This window comes from Bombina bombina, chromosome 3 (genome assembly GCF_027579735.1).
Source record: "Bombina bombina isolate aBomBom1 chromosome 3, aBomBom1.pri, whole genome shotgun sequence".
NCBI classification, from domain to species: Eukaryota; Metazoa; Chordata; class Amphibia; order Anura; family Bombinatoridae; genus Bombina; species Bombina bombina.
Window position 1 is genome coordinate 246212350 of NC_069501.1, and position 12923 is coordinate 246225272.

General features: G+C 35.1%; 1 protein-coding gene across 1 annotated transcript in view; it reads left to right on the forward strand.

Annotated features, from left to right (window-relative positions):
* The window catches only part of PRPF8 (pre-mRNA processing factor 8), a 63701-nt gene that overhangs the window by 30201 nt on the left and 20577 nt on the right, over positions 1–12923 (forward strand). Inside the window, exons 18-19 of the mRNA XM_053706229.1 lie at positions 12024–12150; positions 12303–12495. Of these exons, the coding sequence (XP_053562204.1) occupies positions 12024–12150; positions 12303–12495 (320 nt within the window). The remainder of the gene's footprint in view (positions 1–12023; positions 12151–12302; positions 12496–12923) is intronic.

Below are 12923 nucleotides of genomic sequence, written 5' to 3' on the forward strand. Positions count from 1 at the left end.
GTGTTGATAAATTGCAAAGGTTTTTTTAAACTGTTCTGCCTTATTTACAGCAGTTAATGAAAAGAGGAAAAAAGTTACCTATTTAAAGTGACAGTAATGTTTTTGTTTGGTTTGCATTTATGAAAAAATTAAAGAATTCTTTGGAATATCTTGGTTCTTTGTGACAGAATTGACCAAGAGACTAGGCAGAGGATCTCTTTCTTTTGTGTTGTTGCACAATGTTTAACCACCAACTCATGTGCTGTTCCTCATGTATGTGAGGAATTTATTTTTTTTCTGAGACATTTCCAAAGAGGAGGATGTTCAGAAATGTAATTACAATGTTCAATATACACAATTTTCTCCTTAGGAGTTCCAAAATTTTTATTGCCCTTACATGCAGTGCCCTGCGCTTCCTCTAACTCATTTGGGTTACTTTACTAGACTTCGCTCTTATGGGTTCTGATGCATTGTCTGCTTTCCCAATATTGCAGGGAAAGCGTTAGAGGAAGAACAGACATTCAGCAAGCGAGGTTTCTAACACAGTGTAATTCCTCTTGTTGATGATGAAGTTGTATCTTTCAACATCACCTCCGTCTGTTACTTGAGGAGGTTTTAGCTACATTGAACGACAGACTCCTCAGTCGTATTAAAAAAAATAAAAAATACATTTTTGTTCACCAGGGCTTACATGGTAGCCATCTGTGTGCTTTGCTACAGTCACTAGTGCGGCAGCAAATTGGTTGAGGCGTTATATTATGCTAGCAGGACAGTAACTTCTTTGAATGAAATCCAGGATAGGATAAAAGACCTTATACTGGCTAATTCCTTTCTTACGGATGCATCCCTTCAAGTTTTTAAAGCTGGGAGCATAGATTTTGGATTTCTCTATTCTACCTCGCAGAGCCTTATGGTTAAAGCCTTGGTCTGCGGATGTGTCTTCTAAGCTTCTGTACTTTATCAGATAGCTCAGCATGCTAAGGCACTGTGACTAAGTTCTGTAGCAACCCAAGGGTTGCAGGTTCAATCCCCCGCGAGGTATTTCATTCTTCTGAGGTCAATATGTTGAGCAGCTAGCCTTCCAAAGTGGATTTTAAAAAGACTTCTGCACAATCGGAGAGTGCCAGAGCTTTTGGCATTACAGTACGAGTCTCCTTATCTTAGTTTCCATTCAGATAAGGTATTTTTACCTACTAAATTAGGATTTCTTCCTAAAGTTGTTTCTGATTGGAACATTTATCAGGAGAGACTAATGCACAATTTGGACGTGGTCCGTGCTTTAAAGCTTTACATGCAGGTGACTAAGGACTTTCATCGGTCTTCGGCTTTGTGTGTGGTTTTCTCAGGAAAACATAAGGGTCAGAAAGCTACGGCTACTTCTTTCTTTTTGGCTGAAGAGTATCATACGTTTTGCATATCAGACTGCTGGACAGCAGCCTCAAGAGAGGGTTACGGCTCATTCCACAAGGGCTTTTGCTTCCTCATGGACTTTCAAAAATGAAGCTTCTCTGGAACAGATTTGAAAGGCTGTAACTTGGTCCTCTCCTCATTTTTTTTCAAAGTTCTAAAAATTTGACACTTTTGCCTCGGCTGAGGCCGCTTTTGGGAGAAAGGTTCTTCAAGCAGTGGTGCCTTCTGTTTAGGTTCCCTGTCTTGTCCCTCCCGTATCATCTGTGTACGCTAGCTTGGGTATTGAATCCCATTAGTAATTAAGATGATCCGTGGATGCTTACCTGATGAATTAATCTTTTTTTTGACACGATGAGTCCACGGCCCGCCCTGTTCTTTTAGACAGTTTGTGGGTTATTATAAACTTCAGACACCTCTGCACCTTTGCTTTTCCTTTCTCTTCCTAACTTCGGTCGAATGACTGGAGTGGGAGGGAAGGGAGGAGCTATTTAACAGCTCTGCTGTGGTGCTCTTTGCCCCCTCCTGCTGACCAGGAAAGTGAATATTCCATTAGTAATTAAAATGATCCGTGGACTCATCGTGTCAAAAAAGAAATACATTTATCAGGTAAGCATGCATAATTTTTTTTTTTTTTTTTTTTTTTTTTTTTTTATTACTGCCATTCTTATTTTTTATTCTTTAACCCTTTAAGTGCTATTGACGGTTCTGAGCTTCCCACTCTGGTGCTGATGACGGCTCAGCACCCACCTTGAGGGAGATCTGGGGGCTCCTACCCCGACGATCGTGCCTGTAGAGTGACAGGCATCGCCGGGGCTTCCCGTTTTGCATGGTGATGTCACGCGCAATAACGTGATGACGTCACCGCGTAACTTTATTTATACAATGTTACGTATAGGAACAGAGGGCATGCTGCTTAGAAGCCTGTATCTCAGGCATCTAAGCAGCTACAGACCCCCAAGATCCACAATTGGAAAGGTAATCGCCTAACCTTTCCAACAGTGTAAGTCTTGGGGGTCTGAGGAAAAAAAAAAAAAAAAAGTAAAAATAAAATTGTTCCAAAAAAATTTAAAAAATCTTAGCACCCAGGTGGGAAAGTGCTTAGCACTCAAAGGGTTAAAGGGATCTGAAAGTCAAGACTAAACTTTCAAAGTTTAGAGAGAGCATGTAATTTTTAAGAGACTTCACAATTTACTACTTTCATCAATTTTGCTTTATTTGCTTTGTATTCTTAGTTAAAAAGTCTGCTCCAGAGCGGCAATACAGTGCTGGAAACATCTGATTAGCCACTAAGAATAGGCATAGGTGTGTAACCACCAATCCGCTAGCTCCCAGTAGTGCACTGCTGCTCCTGAGCCTGCCCTAGGTATGCTTTAAACAAAGAACACCAAAAGAATAAAGTACATTTTGATGAAAGAAGTAAATTGAAAAGTCTCTTAAAATTACATACGTCTGTCTGAATCATAAAGTTAATTTTGAATTTTCATGTTCCTTTTGACATAATATGGATTTTGTTAAAAAAAATCTTAAATATTGCAGCATATATTAATCTATTTCAATGTTGCAAAGTCAGAAACTCGTAAACCTCACAGTCCAGAACATTTTTATAGCCTTGTACTTTATTTAAAAAAAAAAAAAAAAGTTATTTTTGCAAATGCATCCTTAATCTGGACTTGCAGTATCCTATATTTTGTGGTAGCTAGTGCTTTCAATTACCTTATTATTTTATGTTTGTATGAATTTAGGATAAACATTCAATTTGCCCATTAGTACTGACCTCATTTTTGCTTTAAATAAACATTTTATGGTTATCCCTGTTTGTAATAAACCTTATTTGTTATAATGCATGTGGAAGCATGTACTTGTTCACAAATAGAACTGTCAGTATATGGCTAGGTTATAATACAATATATTTAATAATTTTATTCTTTAGAACAAACCCCCAATAAAATGCATATACAAAACAATTAAAATTAATATAAATTCCTAAATTCTTTATTTTAGTTATAGACACATTGAATTAGATTTATAGAAAAACAGATTATGTATCAGATAATACACTTATGCTGTTATAATATCCTTACAAAGATCATAAAAATATATCTTTACAATTTACCTTTATTCACAATAATCGCATTAAAATACCACAATAAAATACCAGAATCTTAGTTCAATGTTTAATATGGATTACCAACTCACTATGCTTAATTAATAACTACCAGGGATGTAATCACAATAACCAGTTTATATACAGTTCTGAAAGAGTTCATTATAATAACTGACTTATAAATCTGGAGTATAAAACCCTGTCTAGCTAATAAATTATTTAGCAATAATGACTAGTTAAGACTACACAGGACTATGAAACACAAGCTTAAGATACTAATAGTACCCTTTTAAAATTACTAACTGCAATCTATCTCAATCGCACATACTTTACGAAAAATAACCAAATCGATATTTCAGCTTCCAGAACTTCTTGTTTCACCTCATAAGAATAAGGGTATTGCAATATGGATAATAAAAGGTAGCCCAGTTTTGCTTATAAGTGACTGTGTTCCAAGGCAGCAAAATTTATCTGTCAAAAATTCAGCAAATAGTCAGCCAGTCAGCCTTCTTCTATCCTCTTGCATGAGGTTATATCATGTGATAATCCCCTCCCTTTATTATTCTAATCATCGGTGAAACGATATGATAGGCCCTCGGAACTTGTTTCTGATTCGCCCTTGGATCTGAACATCTCATAGGTTATTTTGGGAAACGCCTCCCTGAGCAGCCAAATGCCTTTTGGCTGCAATATCATTTTTAAACCATAGGTGGCAGCATATACACAGAAATGCAGTTTTATCATCAATGCTGCTATAGTTTAATATGGATTCATGTATATATTTTTACAGTGTATTATATATTTTCTATTATTAATAAGTCACATGTTCCATGTGTAGTGGACCACGTCGCATCCTGAGCATATCAAGACCAGATATGATATATTTCTCATAATACAAAGTAATTCTTATACATTTAAAATAAGTAAAACATATTAAAAAGATTTTTAATATGTTTTACATCACATACATACCTTGAGATCAGCAAACATATGTGGTTTCATATTTATTACTATTTCATATAAATATTTCATATCTGCATGTATCTTGTTTTTTTTTGTTTGTTTTTTTTAAATTAATTTTTATTGGTTTTTATACCTGCTTAACAATTATAAACAAAAAATAAAATGCAGTTAAATATCATATAAATAAAATAAATATTTTTCTACATTCTAATTCTTGCCAACTTTACATTTAACAGGTGTAATCCAAAATTAGAGCTTAAACATTCAGCGATATACCACTTGTTACCATACTTGTAGAAAATAAATAAAACAAAAAGGCATCTAACCATCAGGAAAAGTATAGCGTAATCAAATTTGACTTAAAGTAATTCTTACGCCATATTTTATATAGCCTATTTTGCTTCTGATGTTACCTTAAGGGCTTACTTCAATCTTATACCTATACCTCTTAAAATTATCTAGTGGGTGAAGGGGAGGGTGGGGAGGGTCATCCTTTCCTTTTTCTCTCTTCCTATCAAATCCCAAGTAAGACTATTTCAGTGTTTCTTAAAGGGAAAATAAGATAGTCTTTCATTTAAAGAGAAACTCTTAATGAATAATGGCCATTTTTTTAATAAAGTATAAATATCTTGCTCATTATTCATGTCTACATTATGTTGTTCTAATATATATTGTTTTTTCAGATAGTTTTTAACCTCTAATATATTAGGAATAGTTGATTCCTTCCACTTCCTAAATATCTAACTGCAAGGATAATCACATTAATTAGCTTTTTATATTGGGGATTTTGTATCTCATCCCATAAGAATATTATCTGTAGTATATTAAAATTACAAATAGGGAGTTTAAGCGTTTTGGAGGCCCAGAAGGCGACTTTCTGCCAAAACTGGCTGATTTTGGGGTACTCCCAAATCACGTGAATCATATTGGCCCTTGGATAGGAACATTTTGGACAAACATTAAATGTTGGATTACCCCATCTAGAACCTTTTTCTGGAGTGTAATAAGTCCTGTATAACAGTTTCACGTGGTATTCAGCCCAAGTTGAAGATAGTGTGCTTTGGGAGACCAATTCTATGGATGTCTGTATACGAGATATATTTATATCTTCACCAGGGATTAAATCACTCCACTGCTGAGATATTTCTCTTAGATTTGAGTAATTTAATCTGGAGATAATCATTTGATAACCTATGGATATTGAGAAAAATCAATTTTTAACCATCAAAATCCAATTCTCCATCTCTCCCCAGTTCCAGCTCCATTCATGTTCCTCAATTAACGTATAAGCATAATGTCTAGTTTGTAAATATGTATAGAAATCTTTATTCTCTAGATTAAACTCCTGTCTCAATATGCTAAATGTTTTAATTGTATGATTCTCTGTTTCTAGTAGCTGAGCAATCCTGCATAACCATGAGTCTCTCCATGTCTTAAAGACCTTTGTTTGGGTACCATGTTGAAACTCTGGGTTCCCAAGAATCGTTTGATATCTGGAAATATTAGTTTTAAGCCCTAAGATTGAAAGAATCTTGTGCCAGGCTATTATAGGAATATATATGGATTTGAGTTGTTTAAATTTTTTTGGTATTTTAATGGACCCAAAATGTAATAGAGATATCGGGATATATGGATAAGTCATATTATTTTCAAGGGTGTTTGTGACATAGTCTGAGGTCGTTATCCAGTCCAGCACAATCCTGGCCAGAAACACTAAATTATATGTTCGAATGTCAGGTAACGCTATGCCTCCAAACCTTTTAGATATACAAAGTTTTTTTTAAATGAAATTCTAGGTTTCTTATTTGCCATATAAACCTTCGAATTGCGGTATTTAGGTCTCTTAAATCCTTTCCTTTCAATAAGACTGTGGTATTTTGAAGAGCATATAAAATCTTTGGTAGAAGTATCATTTTAAATAGGGCTATTGGTCCTGAGATTGATAATGGAAAGTTTTGCCAATTTTTCATATTTTCCTTAACTTTATCAAGTATTGGAGGAATATTAAAATGATACCAGCTCTTTGGTTGTCGAGATATAACAATTCCAAGATATTTGAAAGATTTAGTTGCAACTCTAAAAGGGGTCACCATCATAGAGTCCCCATCTTCCCTAATCCAAAAGATCTCAGATTTCGAAACATTGACCCTGTAGCCAGAAAAGGACCCAAACGATTCAATAATCGACGAAGCTTTTGGAATATTTATCTTAGTGTTGGATATATACAAAGGAATATCCTCTGCAAATAAGGTAATTTTAATTTCCTTCGATCCGATTCTAATGCCCTCTAGGTGCTGACGTATCATAATTGCCAGAGGTTCAATTGATATATTAAATAAGAAAGGAGATAATGGGCAGCCTTGCCGTGTACCTCTTCTAAGACTTATATCAGGTGATACAATATTATTTACTATTATTTTTGTAATAGGTGATTTGTATAGATTATATATGAAGCTGACAAAATTTTCTTTAAATCCAAATTTGGTCAAAGAGAACAGCAGATGATCATAGTGAACTGAATCAAAGGCTTTTTCTGCTTCAATTGAAATAAGAGCTGAATCTGCTGAAATACTCTTTTTTTTTTCTTGTACGGGGGATCCCTTTAAATAATTATAGTAATGTATAACTAAGAAGTTTTCCCTAATCTTGGCTGCCAAATTTCTTTTATACATAAAGCCTGCCTGATCTTCATGTATAATAGTAGGCATTAAACTTTGTAGGCAATTGGCAAGTATCAAAGTAAGAAATTTATAATCGGAGTTTAGGAGTGCTATAGGTTGGTAAGATTCTTATTTTAGTAGGGTCTTTCCTGGCTTCAAGATCAACATTGTGAGTGATGCAGAAAAACTAGAGGGGATCAGTTTATTTTCTTTATAGAAATAATTAACTAAATTCTTCAGATAAGGTGTAATATTTTGAGATAAGATTTTATAGAGCTCATTAGGAACTGCATCTGGCCCGGGTGCTTTATCTCTTACTAACTTCTTAATGGCTTTATCAATTTCAGAAATCGGCGCGTTCATATTCAAGCTTACTTCAGGAGATATAACTGGAGTCCTAATCTTTTCCCAGAATTCTTTTCTTTGCTGCTTATTAGAGTTTTGAATGGAATATAAGCTGTTGTAATACTTTGTAAACACTTGAAGTATCTCTTCTGAAGTTGTGGCCATTGCACCTTCATTCTGAATTATTTTTATTACTGAAGATCTCTTATCATTCTTAACTATTGCTGCTAGTAATTTTCCAGATTTATTCCCATATTTGTAAAATTTGGCCTGTAATCTAATCTCGTCTTGTGTTGTCTTATAAATTAATAAATTGTCTCTCCTTTTTTTGCCCTAGTATAATTGTCCCAATTTTCGGAAGATCTTTCTAGCAAATAACGATTGTAGGCCTTAGAAAGAGAGTTTAATACTTCCTGTCCTTTTTTTTTTTTTTTTTTAGTTTTTTTCCTTAGGGCTATGGTATAAGCAGTAATTTCCCCTCTTAAAACTGCCTTCGCCATCTCCCAAAATACTACTGGTTTACTTATATAATCATAGAAAAAAGTTTGAAGAATTCTTGCACTTTAACTAAGAAAATCTTTAAACTTCATGTCATTACACAAGTACTTTGGAAACCAAAAACGCGGGGGTGACAGAGTGGAGCTGAAAGCAGGTATCGAGAGGCAGATCGGGGCATGGTCTGATAAAGAGAGAGGATATATATCAGCTTTAATTTGTTGTCTGGCGATTTTATCATTTACCAGGAATAAATCAATCCTTGATAAGGACTTATGTGCCTTAGAAAGGCACGTACATTCCCGGACATCTGGATTTTTAATTCGCCATATATCTCTGAGTGCCAAATTTGAAATAAACTTTCTAAACAATTTAGTCTCCATAGCATCTTTTAGTTTTAATTAGGGGTTTCTTTTTTTCATATGTCTATCTAGAGGATATTGGGGAGCCATATTAAAGTCACCTCCAATAATAACATATCCCTCTGCACATTGTAATATCTTCAATTGATGGTTATCCCAGAAATTTGGACTCAGAACATTTGGAGCATATATATTACAGAATGTATAAGTGGAATTACCTATTTTTAGCTTCAACAGAAGGTATCTACCTTCTATATCCGTGTAAATTTGTAATATTTGTGCCTTCACCTTTTTTCCTATTAGGATAGCTACTCTCTTTCTCCCATGTTCTCCTGGTGAGGCAGCAACCTCTCCAACCCCGGAGGATTTCAATTTGGCGGCTTCATTTAAATCCAAGTGGGTTTCTTGCAAAAAGGCTATGGAACAGTTCATTTTTTTAAGTTGCAATAGCACTGTTTTTCTTTTAACGAGAGAGTTGATGCCCCCTATATTCCATGAAATTATATTTAAAGAATTCACTTGATCAATCATATCTATTTAATTTAATATTGAAACAAAGGCAAAAACCCAAACGGAGAGAAAAAGAGAAAAAAAAAGGGAATCTCATAAATATTTCCCGCCTCCACCTCACCCACAACACTCCCTATACCTATCCTTCCACTACTTACTCTCCTATTTACAATTAACCCATGTGAGGGATGTTCGCCCCTCAACCTTATACTTTGGGGAGGCGCCATTCAAGTGAACTAAGTAATAGAACTTTATTAATATATTTCTTAATCCTTATATTACTTTATTTTCTACCAGAAATGTTTCAGCATCCTTATGATTGTCAAAAAATATATATCTTGTCCCTTAATGTAATTTTTAACTTGACTGGGTAGATCATAGTAGCCTGGAATCCCTGATTAATAAGTTTTGTGCATAAAGGTGACATTTCTTTTCAAGGAAGTCTCATAGGAGAAGTCCTGAAAGAAATAATTTAGCCCCCCCTATTAAGATTGGTTGTGATTTCCGATAATATTGCATTAATGTCACTTTATCTTGATAATTAAGTAGTCTAGCAAGTACTGGTTTTGGTCTTGCTTCCTTGTTACTGTTAATTAGCTGACTGCCTATTCTTTGGGCCCGTTCAACTACTATACTAGGGTAGGTGGGGGGAATTCCCAAAAGTTTAGTCAAAGTTATAGAGAGAAATTCTGCCAAGTTCTCATTCCCTTTATTTTCAGGAAGCCCTATTATCTTGACATTATTCCTTCTAGAGCGATTCTCTAGGTCTTCAATTTTATACTGTAATTTTGAAATCAGAAAGTTGTTGGCCTCAAGTTTATCTCATAGCCTCACTATTATCTTCTATGTCTGAGACTCTCTGTTCGACCTCTTGAAGTCTAACTAGAGTATTGTCTTACTTAATTTGTTAATGTTAATAAATCTTGTTTGATTTCTGCTCTGAGGACTTCAAATTTAGGACTCAGGGCATTCGTAATGCTCTCAACTAAAGCTTGCCTATCTATTTGTTCGTTGCCTCTAGAATGGCTGGTAGTGCTCGGGTGTATTTCAGCCATAGTCTCTACGACCTGTTTATTTTTCTTATCTCTCGATTTCCTGGCCATAGCTGGAGAAGTGGTTTTAGTGTAAGTAGGTGAGTTAATAAATTTATCCATATAATGTGAGTGAAGGGGGGAGAGAAAAAAAAAGGGGGAGGGGGAAGTGAAGTTAGTGAGGGACTAGTGAAGGAGGGGGGAAAAAAATCCAATTTATAGTTTTTATTGTTGCTTCAAGCAGTGTCAGCCAGCTATGTCAGGAAAAAGAGAACCATATTTTAAATAAATATTTCTTGCCCTTCCCTTCCTTCCAGTATTATGTAAGAGGTAATTTATCAGAGCAAAAAAAGAACAATTTAAATTCCAACTGTTTAAATACTAACTATACCAGCAATTCCCACTAGGGTCTTTCTATATCAATAAAATCAAAAGATAAAATTATATAGTATAGAAGCAATCTCCAGGACTACTAATATGAACTATTGAAGCATACATTGATTATTTCAGCAGAGGTCAATTTAAACAATGAGCCTTAAACCTGGAATATGCAAAACAAAAGCTTTTAGTATGCTTAGAACTTATTTAGCGACTGTTAATGGATATGGGGAAGATCCCTCGGGTGTAGCGGAGTTAGGATTCAATTTTATTAAGCTTCTTCTTTGCATGTATATGCCATCCTTTGCAATTTCCCATTTCCAAAAATAATATATGTAGACAGAGTGGATGGAAATCAAACCACCTTCATGCAACACTTGCTATGCAAGAAGTCTCCAGTTAAATCCTCAAGGTTCACTTCTCCATAAGCAAGATAGAGATTAGTAGCAAATGAGAAAAAATATTTTTAAGAGATGCAAGCAAGGGTTAATAAGCCTCTGTTTAATTCACATGCTTATTACAGCTTTAGCAGTTTTTTCCATTCCCAAGCATAACACCATAAGCATTAAAGCACGATCCCAGAGGAAGAAAACAAGCCCTCTATGGGCACTACTTATTGATTAAAGTCTAACAGTTATGCCTCCTAGGGCCACTTTTCAGCATGCTTAGGTATAGACTAGCAGGGGTTAATGATAGAGGACTTTTACTTCTTTTTTTCCCTTCTCTTACTCTTTATCTATAATAAGGCTACTGAGAAAGTTTATTAGGCCTCTAATAATTTTCTGTGCTTATATCAGATTTTTGAGTTCTGTCAGGCTCAGGTGTGGAAAATAATCATACACCAAGACCTCTAGATTCAATATTTGATGTTATTAGGCCTCTCCATTTGTACTCCAAGGGCCCCCAGCTCAGTATACTTGGGTAGAGATTAGCAGGTGTTAGTAGAAAATGCAAGCAGAAAAACTGTGTATCCTTTATGTTTCAAACACAAAGCAGATTCTGCTCTTACTCGCTCCCAGCATCACACATGTAAGCATTAAGTACAGACTGCAGAAGCAAATCCCTCTTTATGCAGAGCTTGCTATTTGGAATCTTAGCAGTTATGCCCTGGCAGTCGACTTTTCAAATAAATTCAGGTGTAAGTTAGCAAGTTTAATGGACAAAAGGGCCTTTTGTAATTAGTTTAGGCATCGGATACAATAGCAAACAGCAACAAAATCAGAAAAGCCATCAATATGTAATACTTGCTATTAGGAAGTACTTTGTTTGCTGCCCAGCCTTTCTCAGGGTCAAAAGAGCGTTAATTCAGCAGCTTCTCATTCAAGCAGATCTATTAGTTGCGCTTTCAGCTCCATATAGGTCGGTCTTTGACTTTACATGAGAGGGTTTCTCATGACCCCGAGATCAGGACTCTGCTTTTTTTTTTTTTTAACCTCTGCCTCCTCGACTACCTTGTCATGATCCACACGCCAGCCGTCTCCCTCGCGCAGCACTGGTGGGAGGGAAAATTGATCGGTGGTTTTCAAGGGTAACAAACCTAAGGCAGGCTGAGTGTCATTATTATCCTATACGCCTCCTCATTCACCATGTTATTCACAGATACCCTGACATAATTGTGTGAGCTATGCCTAGGGATAGAGTAGATCTGCATATATGTATATACTCTTAGTTTCAATGTCAATTTAAACAGCTTTTAAGTTAAAAATAATTTTTGTTTGCTTTTTTGCTAATTTATGATTTATTTTTTAATGGAAACTAAAAAGACTGACATTTTTGCATATTTCAGTGTTAAGTCCCGTTTGAATCAATCTCAAAGAGAGGAGTTGGGTTTAATTGAACAGGCGTATGACAACCCGCATGAAGCCTTGTCCAGGATCAAGCGTCACCTGCTTACTCAAAGAGCGTTCAAAGAGGTAACTTTACTGAGAGCATTTGTTAACTTGTTAATGCTAATATTTTATATATATATATATATATATATATATTTTTTATTCTTGTTCTGCTAATGAATCAATGCTAGTTCTAGCTTATCCTAAATTAAATCTGAAAAATTGTGTTTTGTTAGGTTGGAATTGAGTTTATGGATCTCTACAGTCATTTGGTTCCTGTTTATGATGTGGAACCTTTGGAGAAGATCACTGATGCTTACTTGGATCAGTACTTGTGGTATGAAGCTGACAAGAGACGACTTTTTCCTCCATGGATTAAGCCTGCTGATACAGAGCCTCCACCATTGCTGGTTTACAAGTGGTGCCAAGGTGATATGTTAACTTTATTGCAATGTTTAGATTTCAAGAAATGAAAGTGCCACCAAATTATTTTGGTGGATATCCCAGTATAATATTAAATATTAATTATTATATATAACCCCAAGTTTGCTGCTATAGTTGTTGACTTTGTTTCATCCTTTGTTCTACCAATTCAGTGTCTTTCCCTGCAACCTGCAAGTATTTTACCCAAGATTTATTTACATTTATGAAACCCCCCTCCTCTTCATATGTCATAACATTTTATAGTCTGAAAACGTATCTCTTGTGGTCATCAATAACCTTTTTAAAACAGATGCGAAGGTCAAATGTTTGACCTGATCAGTGCTGAGCATTACTAGATGTTTTTATATTTTAGTGCGACTAAAACAATTTTTTTTTTATTTTATTTTTTTTATTCAAACTCTCTGCTAAAATTG